The sequence below is a fragment of the Diceros bicornis genome, chromosome 1 (genome assembly GCF_020826845.1).
Source record: "Diceros bicornis minor isolate mBicDic1 chromosome 1, mDicBic1.mat.cur, whole genome shotgun sequence".
In the NCBI taxonomy this organism is placed as follows: Eukaryota; Metazoa; Chordata; class Mammalia; order Perissodactyla; family Rhinocerotidae; genus Diceros; species Diceros bicornis.
In genome coordinates this window covers 82,436,383-82,459,625 of record NC_080740.1, presented here as the reverse complement: position 1 = coordinate 82,459,625, position 23,243 = coordinate 82,436,383, and the positions used below count along the sequence as shown (strand labels likewise).

General features: G+C 41.2%; 1 protein-coding gene across 2 annotated transcripts in view; it reads right to left on the bottom strand.

Annotated features, from left to right (window-relative positions):
- Positions 1 to 23,243, bottom strand: part of TENM2 (teneurin transmembrane protein 2) — a 571,867-nt gene that overhangs the window by 177,318 nt on the left and 371,306 nt on the right. For both annotated transcript variants that reach the window (XM_058545548.1, XM_058545558.1), the window contains exons 5-6: positions 21,367 to 21,489; positions 8,697 to 8,902 (exon numbers count right to left, since the gene is read on the bottom strand). In XM_058545548.1, coding sequence (XP_058401531.1) covers positions 8,697 to 8,902; positions 21,367 to 21,489 — 329 coding nt within the window. The remainder of the gene's footprint in view (positions 1 to 8,696; positions 8,903 to 21,366; positions 21,490 to 23,243) is intronic.

Here is a 23,243-nt window from a genome sequence, read left to right as displayed (position 1 = left end):
TATTGCAAATGAGGCAACTGAGGCAAGGAAAGGCTGAGTGACTCGTCCAAGGTTACATAGTTTGGAAGTAGTGGAGGTTGAAATTCAAGGCCAGGCAGTTGGGACTGGTCCACACTCCTATGCCCAAGCTCACCTGTGTCTGCAACAGCTGCATAGGCATTCCACAGAATGTTTATTTATACTTTATTTTTATGTATTTACACATTTTAAAAATTATACTTAAATCCCCACACTGACTTGACATATGCAATAGGATCTAGTTATCTGAGGATATTTGGAATTAATAAAAGGCCACTTAAAATGAATGCCCTTAACAAATGGGAAAATGATCAGTTAGGATTTTATCTTGAAAAGTGAAACACTGATTATGAAAAAGTTTCTTTTAATCTCATATTTAGGAAAATTCAGGTTACATTTGCAATGATGCTTTAATTGTTAGAACGAACATTGAGTTTTCATACACACACAAAGATGCAATGCCAAACATTTCATTGTTTCTCAGCTTCATCGATTGCAAAACATATCCTGTTTTCAGAGATGTCAGAAGATGAGAATTATGTTCGTTAGAATCGATGAAATACTTGAGAACAATGCAGCATCACTCTAGTTTGACCACCGCAACACCATCAAAAGGGACATTTCTGAAAACACACTGATGTCTTCGTCAAAATTCCCAGGACCTCTCTTTATGTTATTATAATTATCCTCTTGGAAGTGCCGATCTCGTCGCCTTTGTTACCCTCTCTGCCGCAGTATTTAACTGTGCTACCTCAGCTGGATTCCCATTTGCCACGGCTTCCCTGCCCGCACTTTAAAGCAGATCTCCAGCACCACTTTCACTGACTTAATGAAATTCCTGTTTGGGACACGCGTTGTCATTTTACTCCATCAATGATCGTGTTGACATTGCACTGCAGGATGCTCCTGGAAATGCTGCCGACAGAGGGGAGTAAAAGGAGGTGTCTGAACGACTGCTGTGGCCAGCACACACTATCTCTGTGACCCCAAATTCTGTCTTAGTTCTTGCATGTGTAAAATGAGGCTGCTCCTCATAGCACTGACCTTATAGGGGTGTTGCGTGGATAAAATAATTCACGTGAAACAGTCTCCCTACAAAACATCCTTACTGAAAGAGGCTTCAATTAACATTGTAAAAGCCATTAATTTTTGTGAAGATCTTGAAATAAAGCTTTTCCTAACATCTCTGAACACAGGTTTGAACTTCTGTAACTCTGTTGTTTATTAGGCAGCTTAAAGATCTGCACCGGGCTTTCTGTGAACGCACGCCAATGTGCGTCTGCTCAGATAAATTTGTACAACAAACTGCACGGGTGAATCTTGTTCAACCAGATCCCAGGCAGAGCAGAGGTAGGAGTTCGTGCCTGGGTGTTAAACCAGGAGTGCGATTTCAAATGAACGTGTAACATGTCCCATATTGGGGATTTGTTTTTGTTTTTTTTAAAGAGAGTTTCAAAGCTTATTTTAAGTTTGGGGTACAACCTCTCTACTTCTGTATCTAAGGCAAGAAGTGTCAGTAGTTGTTAGATATTTTAAGTGATTTAACCTTGAAACAATTATTTTCTATCACTTCTTTCAAGCTTGTAGATCAATTTAATTGAAGAGTAGCCAGAGCCTGAGAGGGAAACAATTAGAGACAATACTGTTGCTACTTGCAACTACTTGTATAGATTCATTGTGATCTTTCTCAAAACTGTGCAAACAAAACAAAGTACATAAATAAATTGAATCTTGAGAGTGATATAAGATTACAGTCACCATCTATATCCTCTCAATGCTTGTTTTACTTAAAATAGACTCAAGCTAGTCACAGCTTCACTTTTCTTAAAGGGAGAGAGATTACCAAAATTAAGAAAAGTATAAAGAATATGGTAACAAATACCTGTCTTTCAACCACTCAAATGAATAAATGTTAGTATTTTGTCATAGTTATTTCCAGTCTTCGTGTGTGTGTGTGTGTGTGTGTGCGTGTGTGTGTTGGAGATGGAGAGGGGGCCTGCCTTCCCTTTAATGTTTTATTATGGATAAAAACAAGTACTTTTTAAACCTAATTCTCAGTTCTGTTCTCTTCACCTATTCCTAGAGGTGACCACCCTCATGAATTTAGTCTCTCTCTGCTTCTCTGTCTCTCTCTTTCTCTACAGCTACATACATACACACACACACATAATAAACATATCTATATCTACAGAGATTAACATTATAATAATAAATATGGATGTGAACTATAAACTATGTTTATGCTAATAAAACTGTCACTTTTATTTGTTTTATATAAGGGGTTCTACATAGATTTCACTTGAAGATAAAGGTCTTTGCCTAGAAAATCTGCTAAGTCCTGAATTACAGCACCTCCGAGACTCTGCTCAGTCAAAATATGTGATCTGGCGCTGCCCCCTCTTACTCATCCCTGTTTTCTCAGTTTCTGTCTCTCTCCTGAGTTCCACGTACTCACGCATTGCCATTCTTGAAAAACATTCACAACGCCCTCCCCATGCACCCCCTCAACACTGGGTCCCTTGTCAAACTCAAGCAACCTCTGAGATCTCTCCTTCGCTCTGCTTGTTGGCTGCCCAAGAGTGCCCACAGATTTAAGTGGCTGTTTCGGTTCCTGCTAGGATGCCACCAGATAATCACAGGGGGCCTCCCAAGAAGACCTTTCCAAAAGCACTTTTAGTCCAATACAGAAGAAAGCAAGGTTCTCTTGGTTTCACAAAATCTTTCTTTATACCTCAAGCTCTTTTGCAAAGGAAGGGTCTGAAACACGTGCCTGTAAAAACAAGCCTCCCTCCAAAATGACATTTTTGGATGTGCTACGCAAGCAAGCTGACAGTCAAACTCTGATATTCCCTCCACATTAACCTCACAGGATACAGCTCCACAAGAAGGGTGAGGTCCGGGGAAAGCATCCTGACTGGTTAATGGGCACTGGGAGGGTGCAGAGATAGTGGCATGGTGACAGAACCAGGGTGCTCAGAACACTCGGGTGAGCCAGTGCGCCAGCAATCCTGTTAGTCCCCCCTCTCACTGAAACTGCATGCAGTTTACTTACTCAGGTAAGAGAGAAGGGGACAAGGAAAGAGAGAGCTCATTTTCAAATAAGGCTCTGCATTGGAAAGGGATAAATTTGAGCTGGCAAAAGCTAACACCACTAATCACCATCTATAAATTTGCTTTTAAAAAATGTCATTAGGGGAATTCTGCTGATGAGGACAAATAGGAATGTTTGCTTGGCTCATTTTATCTTGGTCTATACATGCTCGATCTGCCATATTTGCATTTACTTGGCATGATCATGGGGCAATTTGTGGTCTCTTAAATAGTTCCCTTCTTTTGTTTAACGTGTGGATAGTTTTGCTTCCCATTCCACAGACACATCTAAGTGTAAAGCACTCAGGGTTGACAGTGTCTGCTTCTATCTCAGCGCCATTCAATCCCTAGTCCCTCCCTCTAACCAACCCATGGGAGCTGTAAGCCCACCCTGTGTTCCCAGTTGCATGCGCTGGAAGTCACCAGGCTCATGGCTCCATCAGTCTCAGTGATGAAATAGGCATTTTTAATATTTGCTAAACAGGATTGTGGAGAAGGTGAAGTCTCGGCAGGGCTCCCAAGCGGTAACTAAGTCTTGTTGTCTCAGGTTAATCATGTACCTAATTTGCCAATTATTGACTCGTTCTCACAAAGGATTTCACTTGGCTTGACATATCAGTAGCAATCAGTGATGAACTGTCAAGCAAACTTGCTCACTGCCTTAACCACTCAAGATCCTGACTTGCAGCAATAGCTTCTGAGATTTCCTTCAATGCCTATCACTGTAGCCAGGTCAGACGATGATTATTGTTTTAAAGTCTGATTTGTTTCTGTTCTAGAACCAGGGTTGAGCAAATCTGACAGAGTTTGTAGGATTTCAAATATTTGGCAAGATGCACTAGGCTTCCTTACAAACACCATCCCCATAAGATTTCAAATTGGTAGGTTACGAACGGCTTCGATTGACTGTTTTTTTTTTTTTTGGTTTAGATCTTAAAAAATGCAATGCAGCATGTCAAAATGCAAAAAGACAATATAATATCTACCTTTTAAATTGACAAAGATTAAACAATAATAATACCCAGTCTATGCAAGGGTTCAAGTAAATAAAATGGGCACTTACACATTGCTGCTGGTGGGTAGGAGCGTAGGGAGAGTAAGTGGTGCAAACTTTTAAAAGGACAATTTGGCAATTCATATAAAATCCTTAAGGGTTTACCTTCAGGAAAAGAATTAAGGGTGTACACAAAGACTAGCCATGAAGACAGGTAGCCCAACATTTTATTGTCAGTCATTAGGGCTTTTCATTGATAGATCTGGTGCTCCTCCTCCAGGGACACCATAGGATTTTCCTTCCTGCCCCACTGAAGGTAGGATGTGACTTGTTTTGGTCCATATGACAATGGCTTAAATGATATGTGTCACTTCCAAGTGGAAGTGTTGAGGGATGGGTGCACAATCTACCACCTTCTCCTTCCTTGCTGTGTGGAACTAGTCATGTTCCTGATGGTGGAGGTTCCGTAGGTCAGTGTCCTTGAAGGATGGTGACATTGAGCAAAGTCTTCTTTAACCCAAGATGAACGTGTGAAGTAGGGTTTCTCAACCTCGGCACTACTGACATTTTGGGCTGGATAATTCTTTGTTGTTGAGGGCTGCCCTGCATGTGGTTAGCAGTAACCTCAGTCTCTACCCACCAGCTGCCTGTAGCAACCTCTTCCCAGGGTGACAACCAAAAATATTCCCAGACGTGGCCAAGTGCCTCCAGGATGGGGCAAAAATGCCCCTGGTTGAGAACCTCTGGTATGCAGTAAAAAAGAAATAGCCTCTGGGTTTTTTTTTTTGTTTTTTTTTTTGGTGAGGAAGATCAGCCCTGAGCTAACATCTGTTGCCAATCCTCCTCTTTTTGCTGAGGAAGACTGGCCCTGAGCTAACATCTGTGCCCATCTTCCTCCACTTTACACAGGATGCTGCCACAGCATGGCTCGACAAGCGGTACGTCAGTCCGCGCCCAGGATCTGAACCTGCGAACCCCAGGCCGCCAAAGCAGAGCATGCAAACTTAACCACTATGCCACCAGGCTGGCCCCGTTGTGGTTTTTTTTTTTTTTTTTTTTTACTGCAACTGATATGTTTTATTATAGCAAAAGCATACATAAACATTTAGAAAAAGGGAACTGCTTCAAATTATGGGTGTTTTTACTTTTGTTTCTCTTTTTAATATTTTTAAAAATTTTCTGCAATGAAAACACTGTTCTTTCATAAGAAGAAAAAAAATTAGAAAAATTTACTTTAAAAAGATATATTTACATAGTTGCCTATTTCTATACAGCATTTGCTAGGGCCGGGCAGAATTTCTACGCACAATGAAACGCGTATACGATCAGTTTTAACTGTGCTTTAGTTTACAAAGTGTTTTCCCATCATACCCTTGCTGTTGTTGTGTAATTACAACACTGTGAGCCAAGTAACAGGTAGACAAAGAAACTGAAGCTAACAGAGGTTAAGGGACACGTCCAAGGTCACCTGACTAACATGTAGCAGGGCCTCCACCCTCAGTCCAACCTCCATTCCCAGGACTTTCTTCCCTATGCCACGCTACCTCTGTATCACTGTAAAAAGCTACTTTCAAAAAGTCAACTGGGACAGACTCTGATTCTTGGGAAATTTAAGCAGGTAAGAAATGATCTCCTCTGTATTTAATATCCTTGGACAAGGATACTAAACCTTGTAGGCTTTTGGTCAGATCATGATACTCAATAAAATTTAAGCATAGCCATTTTATGCAATACAGCCAATAGAATTTCATATTCTTCCCCCTTCCCACCTTTCTCTTTCTCTTTCCAGCTCAAATGAGTCACCTTGGCAAGACTGCCAATCCCTATAGAACTCATGTTCCTTGATAGGATATGCCAATAGAAATGAGAAATTCTATAATGGTTCGAGACGTGTGTGCGTCGCCTATCCCTGCAAGGAGCTGAGCACTGTCTCCTCAAGGAAATGTAGCTCATCAAACGGACATGAGTGCAGGTAATGACAGGGAATGAATGTGTAGAGAGTCGGGTTTTTTTCTTTCTTTTTTAAAGAAGCGCCCCTATATTGTCTTGTGCATTTCCAAGCATCTGCACTGTCTCACTTACTTGACCCTCCAACACACACTAAACTCCCAAATTGGCAGCTGGACTAAAACCCTCAGTGCACATCAGCCCATGTCTATTCATTTTCCTTCCCTTGAAATGTGATGGGGCTGTCCCTGGAGTGGAGCTATTTGAGAGGACGATCACTAGAACAATCCCCGGGTTGTCAGGAGATGGACAGTGTAGTGTAGCCACAAAAGAAGAAAAGACATTGTCATTGAGGGTTTGAGTCTTGAATGTCAGAAGAGCAGGGAGAGCAGGTAGAGTATGTTTCTGCCTGCTGTCCACTATCACTCAGCCACAGAGAGTTACCTACTTTTCTTGCCATGATCATTGGCTTTTCCATGATTCTGGTTGCTCAGAGCATGCAAGGGAAGGGGGATAACACTGCTTTGGAATAATGTGGGGAAGAACTGTTTTTCCCCAGCAAAGCTCCTTGCATCCAACTGGCTGAGAGGAAAGTTATGCTCAGCGGTGTCCAGAGGCATATTCAAACTTACTCAAATAAGGCCAATAAGCAGATTTCACCACTGTAAATCATTCATTATGCTACAGTGGAGTCAGTGGAGCCTGAAGGTCAAGGAGACCACCTAACAATTTGCATAACTTCCCAGAGCAGCACCCTACCGTCTGGCCAGAAGTTACACAAATGCCTCAGGGACTCCTCTCAGCTGAATTCCTCTCTTTCTCTTGATGAAAATCTCTTTGAAGAGCAGATGTGATTTCTGTATCAGGAGTTCTGCTTGGTCAGGGGCTATGTTAACTCATCTCTGAATAATCAGTGCCTAGACCAATAAATATTTTTCTGGATGGATGGATGGAGGACATATTGATTACCACCTTACATATTGGTCCCTATAACACGGGTTGTGGGTGGTAATAAAATCCTACACAGCCCTCCTTGCTCAAAAAAGAAACTGTCCCTCATATCGATCATTTCAGGCTGTCAAGATGGGATTGCAAATGAGTTTCATCTTGAGAGCCAACACTGGTCAATTGGTAGTGGCTGCCCTGAGGGTTCTGTTGGAGGTATTTGTGCACGGAATTCAGGGAGGAAAAAGTGCAGTCATTGATTAGCAATGTCTGCCATGAGCTAAAGACAAAGAAATGGTGGCCTCACTGCTTTGCATTTGTCAATGGGTTTAAAGCTTTAAATTCTTCCAATTGAATTTTCTAGATGAATACTTTCCTATACATTTTCAAGTCAGCTTTGACTGGATATAATGGGCAGTTAAGGATGTTTTCCCTCCATTGGTGTATTTTGCTAATATACATGTTTATGTACTTGCTGGATTTGAAAGAAAATGAGGTGGGAAAACTCTACTTGGTTTTCCGCAGGATATACAATTCTTATTGGAAAAGACACCCAAGCTAGGTGGGTATTAGTTTATCTTATGTGATCTGCATAATAAAATCTCTACCAGGACAAATTAAAGGAGGGATGAGAGGAAAAATCATGAAATCCATACTATCATCCAATCTCTTCATTCCCAACACTGGGAATAATCTCTCTCTCACAGTGCCAAAGACTTCCCAAGGAACTTAGGACAGGGAAGAACAGGAAAGTCACAGGGAAATAGCAGCTGAATTTCGTTTAATGTTACATCACTCTTCTCATATACAGTGGGATGTCTCCTAGTGATATTTTAACAAATTAATCCAATAATAAGAACACCTGAATAACAAAAAAGTACCCAAGGATTAACCTCCAGGTCTAGCAAAGCTGACTTTGTCAGGTAGGGATATTACCTTTTTTTTTGAGATACAATTCACATCAACTAAATTTCGCAATTCAGTAGTTTTCAATATATTTACTATGTTGTGCAACCATAACAGCTATCTAATTTCAGAGCATTTACATCACCTCAAAAAGAAATCTCATACCTATTAGCAGTCAGTCCCAATTCCCTCTTCCTCCACCCCTGGCGATCATGAATCTCCTTTCTGTCTCTATGGATTTGCCTATTCTGGACAGTATAAATGGAATTATACAATATGTGGCCTTTTGTATCTGGCTTCTTTTACCTGGCATAATACTTTCAAGATTCATCCACATTCTATCATGTAATAAGACTTCATTCCTTTTTATGTTTGAATAATATTTCATCGTATGGATATATCACATTTTGTTTATCCATTCATCAGTTCATAGACATTTGGGTTGTTTCTACTCTTTGGCTATTATGAATAATGCTGCTATGATCATTCATTTATACATTTTTATGAAAAATATTGTTTTCAATTCTCTGTGGGGATATACCTGGAAGTGGAATTGCTGGGTCATATGGTAATTCTATGTTTAACTTTTTGAAAAACTGTCAAACTCGTTTCCACAGCGGCTGTACCATTTTACATTCTCACCAGCAATGTACCAATTTACCCATGTATCAATATTCCAATTTCTTCATATCCTTGCCAACACTTGTTATTGTCCATCTTTTAATTATAGCCATCATAGTGGGTGTGAAGTGGTTTTTTTTTTTTAAGTGCATGGTTATATAGAGCATGGTCATACCTGGGCATGAGATGGTGGCAGTCCCCTTCTTATGTAAACACCAAAGAGAGCATCCTTCCCAAGAGAGATGTTGAACTTTAAGAACTGGGGTTGACTGATGTGAATCTGTGATCTCCAAAACACGCCTGGTGGGACTTCTTGGGTCACACGCCGACCAACTTCTGCTTCCCCACTGTCTATGCTGCTATTTTTCAATGACCAGGGCACTGGAAAACAGGAATTGACATCAAGTCAGTGACATTTGTATACATTAGTTGGCTCTACATTTATGTTTAACTATATGCCAGGATTTAAAAAAATATATAGGGAGATTAAACTCATGGCAAATTTCTCTTTAAGTCACAGCTTAAAACACTTAGGTTTTAATAACAAAGCTATAAACTCATACCCCAGGGCATCTGAAATATTGGCACAATGCATTCTAAAATTTCTGTGATTACTCTTTACTGATCCAATACAATAAGACATGGAGTCTGAAAAGTACATGTCAAGCTTCCAACAACTCCAAATGCGACTGGTATGTAAAAATTATCAGCAGGGGAGGAGACAGGCATACTAATTTGGCATCAAATTTAATTCTTGCAGCCTTTAATTATTCTTTCCAGTGACAAACAATTCCATTGTACTCTGACATTTTCATAAATTACACAAAAAGAAGCAACAGTGAATAAAAATTAGTCCAAAGTAAATAAAATAACTCAATAGAAAATGGGGACTTCATCTCAGGCTGACCTAATATTGGGGTGACCCCATCCTTGAGTTAGAAGGAGGGATCTAAGAGCCATGCAGAAACCAGCCCTCTCTCATAGTGACATTAATGCATCTCTGCTGCATTATTTGAAACTGTTTATATAGAAAACATTGGTTGAAGTTCTGAAGGATGCCACACTCAGCATCCTTCAGAACTTTAATAATAGGAGTTCCAGAAATACCTATTTTTAAAGAGGATTTCTTGATAACAATGAACCAACCAGTGGCTCCAACCACTTCTGAACGTGGTTTTCTTTGCAAACACAGAATTAAGGAAAAGCTGGGAGTCACTAGTGCCCAACGAAAGCAAGTTAATTGATCTCACAGAGCCTCATTTTCCTCATCTCTAAAATGGGAATAAAAGCTAGTTGGAACCTAGTTTTATAAAGGTCATTTGTGATTCCTTCAAATGGATTCTGAACTTGAAAAAATATATAAAGTCACAATCCCCTATCTTCTTGAGACCTTCTAAACCAATTGAAACCAAATACAAAAAGAATAAGAGATTTTTGTTTTGAGGGTCTGTTCATTTTTCAATTGATCACTTTGGTGGCCTTGTGGATCTGAAAATTTCTTCAGTCTGATGGCCAGAGAAGGAGAAACAAGCTCCCCTCTGCATTCTGTAATGGACGGCCTCTTCCGAAAATATTTATCTATATTTGGCCACCACACATTGCAAAAGGTTTGGACGATCAGAAGAGGTTATAAAATTGCTGAAGACTGGCATGAAAGGTGAGTGAAGCTGTCTGACTCGGGAGCCCTGGCTCTGTTACTATCTAGCTATTGCGTTAAGACAAGACCCGCACATGACCTTGGTGCCCGTTTCCCCAACTGCAAATTGGAGAGGTGACAGTTCTGGATGTCTGAAGGTTTTCCATATCTAAATTATAAAAGAAAACCACAGAGTGACTTGCGGGTGCGAAATTATTATTTTTTTTTCCTTTTTTCTTTAACAAGAGAGGTGACGCTTCATTTTTATTTAGCTCAATAGCAGATCAAATAAAGAATCAACAAGGGCTTAAAATAAAGCAGGAGAAACACTAGTTTGGACTTTAAGAAGAAACTCTTCACCTGTAGAATAATAAAACTAGGGAATGGGCTCCTAAGGGGAGTTTAGAAGCTTCCATCACACAACATCTTTAAGAAGAAAAGAAACAACTGTTAAGTCCTGAGTGGTTCAGATCTTTACATGGGTACTAGAGGGTTTGTTCCTCAAACATTTTTAGGTTGGCTAGCATGTCTAACGGACATGGAATGCCTCTCTGTAGGGGAGGAATATTGCATAGTATCTAAGAGCACAGACTCCGGGCTGAGAGTGTCTTGGTTCAATTCCCAGCTTTGATACTTACCAAGTGTATCAGTTCTCTGAGCCCCAGCTCCTTCATCTGTGTAGTTGGGACACTATTATTATTTATTTCATTGGGTTGTTATGAGAATTTGATGAGTTAATCCATGCAAAGCTCTTGGAATAATTTTTGGCGCAAAGTAAGTACTAGATAAAAATTAGCTATTGTTAATATTATTATCTGTAAGGCTCTAAGCCTAAATAGAGTGTGGTTTATTTTGCTGAAACAATGACACATGAGGGGAGGAAACACTTGTTATCACAAGTTGGTCAGAAGCTCTGATTACTATAAATTGGAAACTAATTTTTACTTAAAAATGCTACTTTTGTCAGACTCCCAAATTAAAGCCTTTTGGGGGAAGGGATATAATAAAAAGGACCCAGTAACGAAGACATGTAGTGAAAAAAGACCCCCGGGAAGGAATAGTTTATGGGCCTCTGACAGAGACCAAAATAACCCTGGCAATCACAGTGTGGCAACTAGCTAAAGAAGTGCATTAAAAATACAAAAGAATTTCAAAGAAATTATTCACCTTTAAACCTAATAAGATGAGCTTTCCTTCATGTCTGCTGGGCTTTCGGGGGTTGCTGGGTTAATGACAGGATACGAAAGAGAAGCAGGAAATCAGCACCCACAAGCCCTCTAATTTACTGTTGAAACCTAAACGGACTCTGATAACATCAAGCCAAGTGAGGATGCCAGAGATGTGCAAGCGAGCTGGCTTCCAGAGAGCGGATGCTCGGGAGAAATTCACACAAGGAGCCTCAAGGGGTTTGGTTCTCATAGTAGTGGGATCCCCTTTCTTTTACTAGACCCCAACTTCAGGACACTGACTTTTGTAAATTAACTGCTACTACCAGTGAGTACAGGTTGCCTTCTCAGTAGTCACACCTCCCCCTAGGGTTTCACATGCTCCCCTCCTTCATGTTCCATCCACTAAAGGAGGCAGCACACCTGAGTGATGAAGTACAGGTTTTGTAGCCAGACAGAACTGAATTCAAATCCTGGCTCTGGTTCTTCCTTGCTGTGTGACCTCCAGCATTGGCTTCACCTCTCTGGGCTTCCATTCGTTTTTTAGAAAATGGGAATGTTAATGGTTACTATGTCATAAGGTGGGAGTAACAAATGGAATTACACAAAGAATGGCTTAGTACAGTGCCTAGCACATAATAAGAGCAAAATAAATCCTACCTAGTCACATTGCATGAAATAAAAGAACGAAAAACTATTTAAGAAAGAATCTGGCTTTCTTTTCAGAGTAAAGAATTTTCTAAAAGAAAAAAAAATTGTGTGTATATGTGATATATATGTATATTTATATGTATATATTTGCCTATCAAGAGAGGAGAAAGTCTAATTCTTCTGGGATAGACAAGTATTGGAACAAGCTTAAAATTGAGAGTCAGGATCTGTTCCCATTACTAATTTTAGGTGGGACCTTCTAGAAGCCAGTATTGATTTTTTATTGATTGGCCTACTTTATTGAGCAGCACTGAAATGAAGGTCCAGGTCACCTTCTCATTGAGGATCTCTTTTCCTTTACACTCTCTCCCTCCCACCAGATAAAGAGGCTCTTTCTCTGACTTTCCATAGCATTTACACCTAACTTGCCTGCAGCACATGGTGTTGGGTGCTATCATTGATTTTGCTTGCCTTCCCAAGCCTCTCTTATTAGACACTGTGCTCCCTGAGGTCAGGCGGAGCTGCGAACTCATCACTGGGTTCTCTGTGGTTTGTACCTGGCAATCCAGGGGTGATCTATAAATGCCTGTTGAACTGAACCAAGTCTTACCTGCCCAGCTGATGGGGTATTTTAACACGACATCTGACTACTGGGTGAAATGAGAGTCCTAAGGAAGATTTACTTTGAAAAGCTGCATGTAAAATGACTTTTATTATTTTTTTTAATCAAATCACCTTTTGAAAGCTCTATGGGGAAATTTACTATATAAAGGAAACTTCCTTGTGGATCCTTTTGAAAAACCATGAATAAACTCTTAATTTATCTTTTGTGTAAAATCTTGTAAGTAATCAAATCAGCGGAGTTAGAGTACAGAGGAAAGGTCCTTAGATTAAGAACCAGAAATCATGGGTCCTAATCCTGATGCTTAACGACATTGCACCTTTTGTGGAAGGAACGGGGTATAAATGAACTATTCAGTTGAACTCCCATCCTTGCTACTAAGCAGCTGCCTAGTTTTAGGAAGGTCTAGCTCTCAAGGTCTCAGTGTCCTTATCAACAAAACAGTGGTTTGGACTCAAGATATCTTACGGGGCATTCCACTCTGGTCTACTGCAGTCTACAGAGCAAGCCAGGAGGTTCACCCCTGGGTATGTGCTACAAAGGATGGGTGTGTGTGCATGTGTGGTGTCTGCAGTGGGGAGGAGGGATTGTCAGAAAGTGAAGGTGACTTCACTTCTAATAACTCGATTCTTTTAACAAGTTATCAATAAAAGCTAGTGACTGCTTTCAAACTAAATTCTCCAGATGTGCAACTGAATTATGCTTTTGCATAGAGGGTTTTTCACTTTTTCCCCATATATACATACTTCTATATATACAAAATTTTCATTTTGAAATCACTTCAGATTTATGGAAAAATTTCAAAAAAAGTTACAAAGAATTCCTGCATATCCTTCACCCAGATTCCATAAATTTTATACATATTTGCTCTATCATTTTCTCTCTCTCTATACATATATATATATATATATTTTTTCTCAAACACTGAAAGCTAGACAGGTTGCTCCTTTACCTCTAAATATTTTATATGTGTTTTTCCTAAAAATAAGGATGTCTTTTTCAGAACCGGAGTACAGTTACCAAAAACAGAAAATTAACATTGGTACAATGCTATATCTAATCTACATATATTCAGATTTTCCAATTGTTACACTAACATTCTTTATAGCAAAATAAAAAAAGGCTTTTTCTATATACCTTAAAAAAATTTGTAAAATGAGTGTGTATAACTTCTGTACTTTTAAAAACAATAAAAAAGAAAAAAAATGTTACGCAAATACTGCCTCAAAAGCGATAAAAAGGAAAGGTGGCTTTTGTACATGCTGCAGCCAGCATGGGGAACCATCTCAGTGACTCTGTCCCCAGAGGTCAATGCCCTGAGCTGGTGTCTGGAGTGAAGGTCTGTGATGCTCTCTGAGGTCACAGAGGGCAGCAGCCCAAGCCAGGCCTCCAGTCCCACAAATGACCTGAACCCGGGATCCCCCAGCCATGCCAGCTGCTCTAGGACCACAAACACAGCTAGTCCCTAACTGGGTGCCATTGAGAGACAGGCAGGGGGGAAACAAAGGAATTAAGGCGTCTATCTTTACCTCCAGGTGGTATCCTCACGCTCAGAAGTTCTGAGACCTCACGAGGCAGTGTTGCACAGTGGAGCTGGTCAGCCCTGGGTTTGCATCCCAGCTCTAACAACTACTAGCTGTGTGCCTTCGGGCTGATCACTCCCCCTCTCTGAGGTTTGTCTACTCAACTGTATAATGGAGTTGCTTCTGAGGATTAACAGGATTTTATAAAAATGATAGTAGTACCTGACTTGTAGGCGCTTCTATCGCTTTCTATCTTGTAACTGTAACTATTTATCCAAGATTTGGAGGGTAAATTGGTGATGATTTAATTTAAAATATAGGCTGCCTAGTGTAGGCACAATTGACTGCAGAGGGCCAAGGGGTGATGTGGGCCTTAATGAAATAGGCAGTCATTTTCCAGAGCAGCTGAAATCAATATACAATGAGCAGTCAATATGTCTGCAGACAGGGAGGGACCCGTCGCATGAATTAAGGTGCTATGGCCAGAGAAAACAAAGTCACAAGTTCATTCACTCCAAATTGCAGGTGTTGTGTCCTCTAGCTGCTTCTCAGGTGGGCAACTCTGTGCAGCCTGTGTTAGTGAAAAGCAGCCAGATTTTATTTAACAATGATTAATGAATGTCCCAAGCAATGTCAGGTGTGTCATTCACTCATAGTTTCATGCAACAAATATTTATCGAGCATCTACTACAGTGCTAGGTAATCTTTAGTCAACATCAAAGTTGGGGTGTATGTCATATCCCCATTCTCTCTTACCCATGCAGCCTGCAGTCCAGGGGTCTCATGGACTTGGTTTGGGCTTGAACTGGCTGCATCAGAAGAAGAGGAATTAAACAGCCATTCTGTAATCATTCTGTGAAAGTCTGGCCACTGTCCTTGGGTTCTTGGTAATGACTGAGCATGGTGTCCTGGCAAGCAGGATTGAGTCCAGCCCACATCTCCTAGTGCTACAGTTTCCATGTCAAACTTTTCTTTCTCTCTATGAGCTGCACAGTGCAAAGTGGAGATGATGATCATTTTGCCCTAAGAAGAAGATGCTTAAGACACAATGATTCTGGCTTGTTCATCTGCAGTTTAAAGATGAGATTTCTGGGATTTTAGAGGCAACACTCTAATGATCAATTTCACAGGATAGTCCACCTCTATAACTCCACGGAAGATTGCTCATGGAAATGTGAAGCTATTGCCTATTTCAGAAACATGTACCTGAAATTCCAACCAGTTAAATAAGATGGATGTTGAGCAAAACGACAGCCTTCCATAGCCACATTAGGAGCTAATCATTTCAGAAAATGTTGCCATAATTCATTTATGGAAACAGCGAGACTATTCCCCAAACAAGTGATAAAGGGAATGGACTCACAGTCATACCAGGGAAATGAGGCCTCATATTAATACTTCCTAAGCTTAACTGAACTCCGGAGGCACCTTGGCATAAATCTGCCTTGCAGATTATTCTGCCTCACATATTTTTATCTATTGCAAATAAAGTTGAATTCAGAATATTGCTTCAGTCATTACACCTCGTTTCCATTTATTTGGGAATCAGGACAACCATCTGAGGGTTGTGTTTAACCAAGAGATAGGTGAACAGATTCTCCTAAGGACATTAGATTCACTGCCTTACACCACAGCTCCTCTGAGTCATCAGCAGCCCATCAGCCTTCACCCTGCTGTTGGCTGGCTATTCTTCAGGAATAGATTTCCATCCCGGGCATTCACTGCTCCTGTGATGGTATTCACACATCACACAGCAATAATGATTTTTATAAAATCCTTCAGTGCTTGGGACTACATGTGGTCTTTAGATCTTTTGAAACCTTAATTTGTCACCTTAGATAAAAATGGCCAACTCCTTGCCACTAATGGTGTGAACAGATATTTATACATGTGACCGTATATGTATATGCACATTGAGGTGCACATGCTTCTGCATTAATATGTAGTCCAGTTTATTAGTATTATAGATAGCAGCTACAATTTATTGAGTAGTTACTACTCACCATGTAATCTCCTGATATCTTTACGATTTTTTCCTGTATTTCAGATAAGGGGACCAGGGGAGAAAGGGATTTGCTTAAGGTTACACAGCTCTTAAGTAGTGGAGTTTGGACCGAAAGCCGTGTTTGACCGATTCTGAAAGCCACATATCTAACCGCTAAATTGACTGCATTTCAGACCCTGTGCTACGTACAAGAGATACAAAGAGGTGTGTATCCAAGCAGATAGCAGAGACCAATCTCTGGGTGTGCAAGTCAAATCTGAAAGAGAAGCCTGCCAATGCAAGTAAGGGCAAATGCAGTGGGGAGGGAAACTGGATCTCATTATTAATACTCATGTCAAGCCACGACGCTGCTGTGTACAACAGAAACTATGCAACTTAGAATGAGGTTGTGGGCGGCAATCAGAAGCTAAAATCCACCAGTGATAAGCTTAAGCGGTACCCATCTGTAACAACAGTAGAATAACATGACCTCTAAAATGAGAGAGTCGGTGTGTTGGTACTTGGGCTATTGGTATATTTGCCAGTAGACGTGCAGTATTGTTTGGCTCAAACATAATGACCCCTTGTCCTTCTGGGAACTTCACAGACTTTGAAAAAGCCCCATGTAGGGAAGTGATCATTTTGAAGCCCTGGGCTGTGTTCATTGAGAGGCTGACAAGAGCCAGAGGAAGAATTACCAACCTCCCTGCTAATCTGGCTTCTCGTACCATGCATTAAGCCAACTGGTAAAAATCATTACGAAGTTTTTGCTGAAAGGGCAAGTGTAGAAAAACATGTTTCTAAACAGAATAACAGTCTTTGCCATTTTTTTCCAACTTGCATACCATCTGGAAATTCTGATTTTTTTTTTTTCAAAGGGTAGGAAAGAAATGTGCTCCAGGCACAAATAAATGTTTACAGCTGAGTTATAAACCGAGAATGGTGGGGCTTAAAACAGACAGGCTGGCTGTCTGGGACTCACGCTGCAGGGAAACAGATATTGCTGGGGGGACAGGCCAACTTCTTTTGCACACTTGGCCCTTTCGAATGGGAAGTCCTGCTTCCTGCTGACCTCCCCAAGCAAATGTTTGGGAAAAGTCTTCATTTGAGTTTGATCTCATTTTTAGAAGGTAAAGGAAAAGATGAAGGGGCATGATTGTCTATCTTGACATTCTGAAGGCAGCCTTTGCCTTTGGAAAATACAGCCCCTCATAATAAGTGGCAGCCCGTGGAGCCTTGTTAAATGGACCAACTGAGAGATGTCATGATGATGTCAGTGACAACAACTAATCTTCATGGATCTCTTACTAAGTGCCTGATACCACACACCATGTTTTACAAGAGATATCTCATTTACGCTGGACAGCAAGCTTACGAGGGGTTCCATTTTACACATGAGGAATGCGAGGCTGAGGGAGGACAAATGACCTGCTTAGGGTCACACAGCTGCAAAGTGATGGAGCTGATGCTTGTGGATCTGTACAGAGGACTGTCGATGCAAAATTACCAAGAATATATTATAAGCAACTTTGGGTGAAGAAGGAACAACTGATATATTGGCAGTTGGTCTCCTCTCCCTAGTGTCCTATAATTTGTAGTTACAGGAAAGTCCAAGGAAAGTAGAAATGGGTTTGTGAATGATATAGAGCATTTGGCAAACTTTTCCTGTAAAGGGCCAGATAGGAAATATTTTAGGCTTTGTGGGTCATCTAGTCTCTGGTGTATCTACTCAACTCCATTGTTGCTGTGCAAAAGCAGCCACAGACAATGAATGAACACAGCTGTGCTCCAATAAAACTTTATTTGCAAAAACAGGCGGCTGGCCAGATTCAGTCCACCAGACATAGTTTGCTGACCCCTGATACAGAGGACAGCAAATTTAAATTTAAAATGAGTGATAGGTTTTGAGAATGATCCACGAAATTTTACTTGGGAGATTATTCTTTCTTAAGATCAGTGCACAAATTGGCTACATATGATGTGCCCTTTAAAAGCTCTTGTATGCATTGCCTCTGGGCCTAGCCAATCAAGCTGGTTTCCCTTTTGTTATCTGACCAGGTCAGAACACTGTATTGAATCTTCGTTCTCAAGGCTTATCTAATCCCAGATCTATAGAAAAAGTGCTCCATGCTCTTGTAATGAAGATGTATGAGTTCATTCCTTTTAACAGAGAAATACACCCGAGATGGTGAGTGAATCTGGCAGTCTGTAGGCTCCCTTTTCTTGATTTGAAAGCCAACCATCAAACCAATCACGTTAAGGTTTAATTGAAAGAGAGAACGGAGGAAAAATAAACCATGAACAACAATAAATGGAAAAGGGAAGACAAGGCTCAAAGAACACACTCTCCCAACTAATTAATCAAGCGCTTTGTTTCCACTAACATCTCAGAGTGTGTAGGCTGCCCTGTCTATTAGACTCCTTTCCAAATCTGAGCAATGTAAACACTCCGAAAGAGCAGGTAATGAAATCTCTATCGATGTGCCATCTTAGATGGGACTCACATGCCCGTGTTTTGCTTACATTTTAATTTGCTTCTGCTGGATACTTACCCAGTAATTGCTTAATAATATTAACCTCCTTGGCAATGTGTGGTGTATCTTGATTAAAACATTATCAGAGTGAAGGATTATCGTATACCACAAAAAAATGGAGGGGGTGTTATTTAATTAACTTATTGCCAATATATCCTGATTGTCTCTTTGAAACACTGGAAAAGTAGTCGATTGGAATTGATTCAGGTTATCTAAATGTATAGAATTTGAGAGTGGGGAGGAGAGAGGTCACTGGGTCAAGAAATTCAAACCTAAGGTCACTTTCTTTAAAAGAATTAGGTGGGGGTGAGAAAACTAAAATCTTTCTAGTCATTTTTTAAACCAAACTTTACACCTTAAGAAGAACTCTGATATCTTCAGTCATAGGAAGAGTACTGTTTTGGTGTTCAGAAAGGAGATGTTTTGAGTTTTATTTCAACTTTAAGCAATTTTAATTTCTCATGCTTTTTCATAAGAGTCCTATTGACAACATTGACTGGACAACGATTTGGCAACCATTTTTTTCTCTCCTCACTCATTTGGAAGATATCTGAATGGGTAACGTTACACGACTTACACATTTTCAAAAGCATGTTGCATCTGAGGGGAAAAATTCTGGTCTTTCCAAAGACACCATGGAAAGTGTTTCTTCATTTGTTAATTTAGAGACACCATTCTCTTAGGACTTGTTCTCGCGGGGAATCTTCTGTCCTGCTGGTGTGGGATGCTAAAGTGGGGTGGGGGTTGGAAACGAAACTTAATGAAAGTGGGAGGAGTGGCTGACCTTAATTTATGGAAGTTAATGCCTATCAGTGTTTCCCTTTGTGAAGGATACTATTTAAAAAGCATTTGTATATCACTTCAGAAGGTGTACACACATAAAATATACCCCTGTGCCTGATGATAGAATATGCATATTCACTTTCAAATGTGTCTTCTGCATTTTTCTCAAAGGATGGGGTGCTGACTTGTCAATTAAAGGATAAAACATAACAGAGACCCCTAAAGCAGTGTTTCTCAAAGAGCAGCACTGCTGACATTTCAGATGGGATAAGTCTTTGTTGTAGGAGGCTGTCCTGTTTATTGTAGGATGTTTAACTGCCTCTCGGCCTCCACCCACCAGATGCCAGTTGTACCTCCTCTAACTGTGACAACCAACAGTCTTCAGGCATTACCAAATGGCCCTTCGGGGGCTGAGAACCACTCTTTTAAAGGAAATCAAAGCTGGGGATGGTGTCAAGTACTTGAGGTGAACCGATTACAAATCTGAGGCCAGCAAATTTGGCTCCTGGCTTTTTGGTCAGTGAAGGCAGAACACGGTCATGTAAGGCAAAATACACATTTCATTTTTAGGTCTAGTTTTAGTTACCTGATAATGGAAAGCGTATAATTTCATCCTCAGATAAAACTTTTTCATGCTTACTTAAAGGTAATTTAGTGTTATGATTAAGATAGATGAGTAGAGCGATTCTTAAAGGCTGGATAAAAAGACAAAAAAGTCACACTCGAAGCATTAGGACAGCTCCATGGAGAATAATTTAAGCAACATTAGCATCTCAGGATAACTAATGTACACCTCTGTGGGAAGATGATTCTGGAATATTCTTCGTGGAAAATGACAGATCTAAGGAAAACCGTCAACAGCTTGCCCAAAGATGCACAGGGCGCAGACCTGAGTCCAAATGAGTGCCTGCCTACTAGTTTGATTTGGGGTAAGTTTCTAAAACATCCTGGGCCTCAGTTTCTCCAAGATAATTTTCCTCCCTTTAGAGTTGCTGAAGTTACACAATGCTAAGCCTGCACACAATAGGTGCCCAATAAATGTTGTTTCCTTTCCCATCTCTGAAATATCCCTGGGGGGTATTTTAAGAAACATGGGGGTGAACTGCCGAGATGTGCTAAGAGGCAGAGTGGAAAATTCCGTGTTTGGAGAAACCCTTCCACATAATCTCCCCAGTTTGTGATTTTCATCCTGAATTAAGCGAACCCCACCAAGCGCCAGCCCACCGAACTGTGTCATTGGCTGCTGCTGTCTTTTTAATTGCCCCATGTGCCCACCTCCCCACGGTTCTGTTTTCTCTCCTCCTTCTTAGCACCTTGTTAGCACCTATTTTTTTTCCTGCAAGAATACAGTTGCCTGATTGCTTCAATAAACATTTCTATTGTCCCCTTCACTGTTCTGAGAAGAGCAGCTTTGTTCCCAAGTTGTCATAACTGCTTTCTATTCTCCCCCAAAGCGGAACAGCTCCGAGTCTTTCTCTTTCGTGCCGTGCCAGGCGGCACTTCCTCCCCAGGGAGGCTGCGTCTCTCCTCTCGGGAGAGGGCTCCAGCCTAGTGGCACGTGCTGCCTGCTGCGCTCGGCGTTCTTGATTAGGCAGGGCTTTCTCCTGCTGCTGTTCCAGCTGCTGCTGTTGCTGCTGCTTCTGCCCAGGCCTTGGGATGCTTTCAAGTAGCTCCAGACCGTGCCAGTCGCTGTAGATAGCGTAGGTATGCACATTGCTCCGAGCAGGCACCGCGCCAGCTCCGAGTGACTCCAGCCAAACACAGCTAACAGACAGGAACAGCAAACAGCTTTTAACAGGGGCACCTAGGAAAGGCAACGATTTTTTCCCCCTTTCTTCTCCTTTTTGCATACCTTCCAAGATTTGGATTAGAAAACCTGAACCAGCTGGCGAGAGCTCTGAATTTTCCTGTGACCTCAAGAGGGCAAGCAGCAGCTGTAACCTCACCTTTGCCTCCAGATGGCATTGTTGCCACATCATCGTTTCCTGGTAGGCCGGTCCTTATCCCATTGTTAAAGGTGTGTCCATCTGCCGGCTGGAGTTGCCAATTGAGTCCGAGCAGATGCATTGCTGCAGGAGAGACAAAGTAATGAAAATATGAATAGATAATTCAGCAATGCAAATGTCAAGGGGGAGGGCCAGGTGCCTTTTCCAAGTGATTGCCTCTTAAGGAAGCTGCAGTTCAAAAATGGCTTGCCCCAGGCCGCAGGGACTAGCTAAATACAGAAAGCATGTAGATCTGGGTGGTTAGGTCTCCTGTTCACAGCCTCAGGGGGAGCGGATCCCCTGTGGTGGGCGGAGGAGGGACAGAAAACATAGCCCAGACCTTCCAAACAGTGCCACCACGGAGGGGAAAGTGGCCCTTAGGAATCACTATAAAGGGTGCTGTGCCCGCTGTCATATCCAGCATTCCCCATACCCTGGACACAGCTGTTTTTAGACTGGCAGTCCAGGGGCATTGCCAAGATAGTTACCCTTAAACTACTCAAAATGTAAATCAGTTTCAAAAAGAGACTACCCAAATGGGACCAGCCTGCTGGTCTGGTTCAGCCCAGACCACACCTGCTCTGAAACGCCAATGCGGCTGGCAGTGTCCGCAGAAGTACCCGCCCACTGTAAAGCCCACTTCCCTAACTATTCCAAACTTTAAAAATATTTTTCCATTCCGCGGCTCTTCCTGATAAGTGGATAGCTTTCAGCTCATTGTGGAAAAAGCTGAGGGTGGTGGTGGAATGGGGTCCTTTCCTGAAAATACTACGAATGTGATTCCCTCTCCCTCTCACACTTCCCCACAGCACAGAATGAGACAGAGTTTGGGAGCATCGTTTTTTCTTTGCTAAGGAAGCAAGCCCGTCTGCCAAACTCTTGCGTTACTTTATGTGCAACTCAAACCTCCAAACACAAACTTCCTTCTGGTCTGTCATTCTGTCTATGCCAATTCCCCTCTTCCCAATTACTTTAGCAAACTCAATACACCCCTATCTCTGACAGTTCTTGGTGAGTTGTTTTTACCATGTGGAATGAAATGCAAATCCCAAACACCTGTATTCTTTCAAAGTTCCTGTCTAAGAAGTGCTTCATTTGCAAATAAATAAGGAGCCCGTTCCTCCGCATAGTTCTTATCCAAACAATAACCACACCATGTCTGTCTCGCATTTCAACCGGACACTGATGCTGTTGCTACGTTTCCAGCACTGCGGGAAAGAAAGGTGTTGACAGGGAAAGTTTCCAAATATGATGCGGGGAGGGAGAAACAATTAACCACAGGAAACTCAATTAACAACGCTTAGATTGTTCACACAGCAATTTATTCTGCATGCCTACCACCACTTAAAGTCAGGCCGCATTCTATTAAGGTTAAAAACCTATCTTCAAACAATACAGCTCAGATTGATGGCCATAGATTAAGGTAGCAAGGTGTCCCTGTGTGTATCCCTGCTTTTTTCTAACACACTTCCCCATCTCAGAACCATGTTTTCTTTCCATACGTTACTCTGAAGTGCAAGGCTCACTGTTGCAACTCTTTGAGATGATACATACTAATAAGAATAAGCGACATTCACTGTACACTTTCTGTCAAGGTAACACCTAATTTTCTCCTGCCGTTTATCATTATATGTAGGTCACTTACTTGAGGAGACCAGATTCCATTGCCTCAAATAATGACAGATTTTCCCTGTACAGAGGTCAGGAAATGAGAACTAATCGTGACTGCTCCAAGATAACGAGAGCTTCTGATTTGTAATTACCAGGTGAAGGGAGCCAAGGAATTAGCTATTTTAAAATTATTTCTTTTTTTTTTTAAATATTACTATTGGGTAATT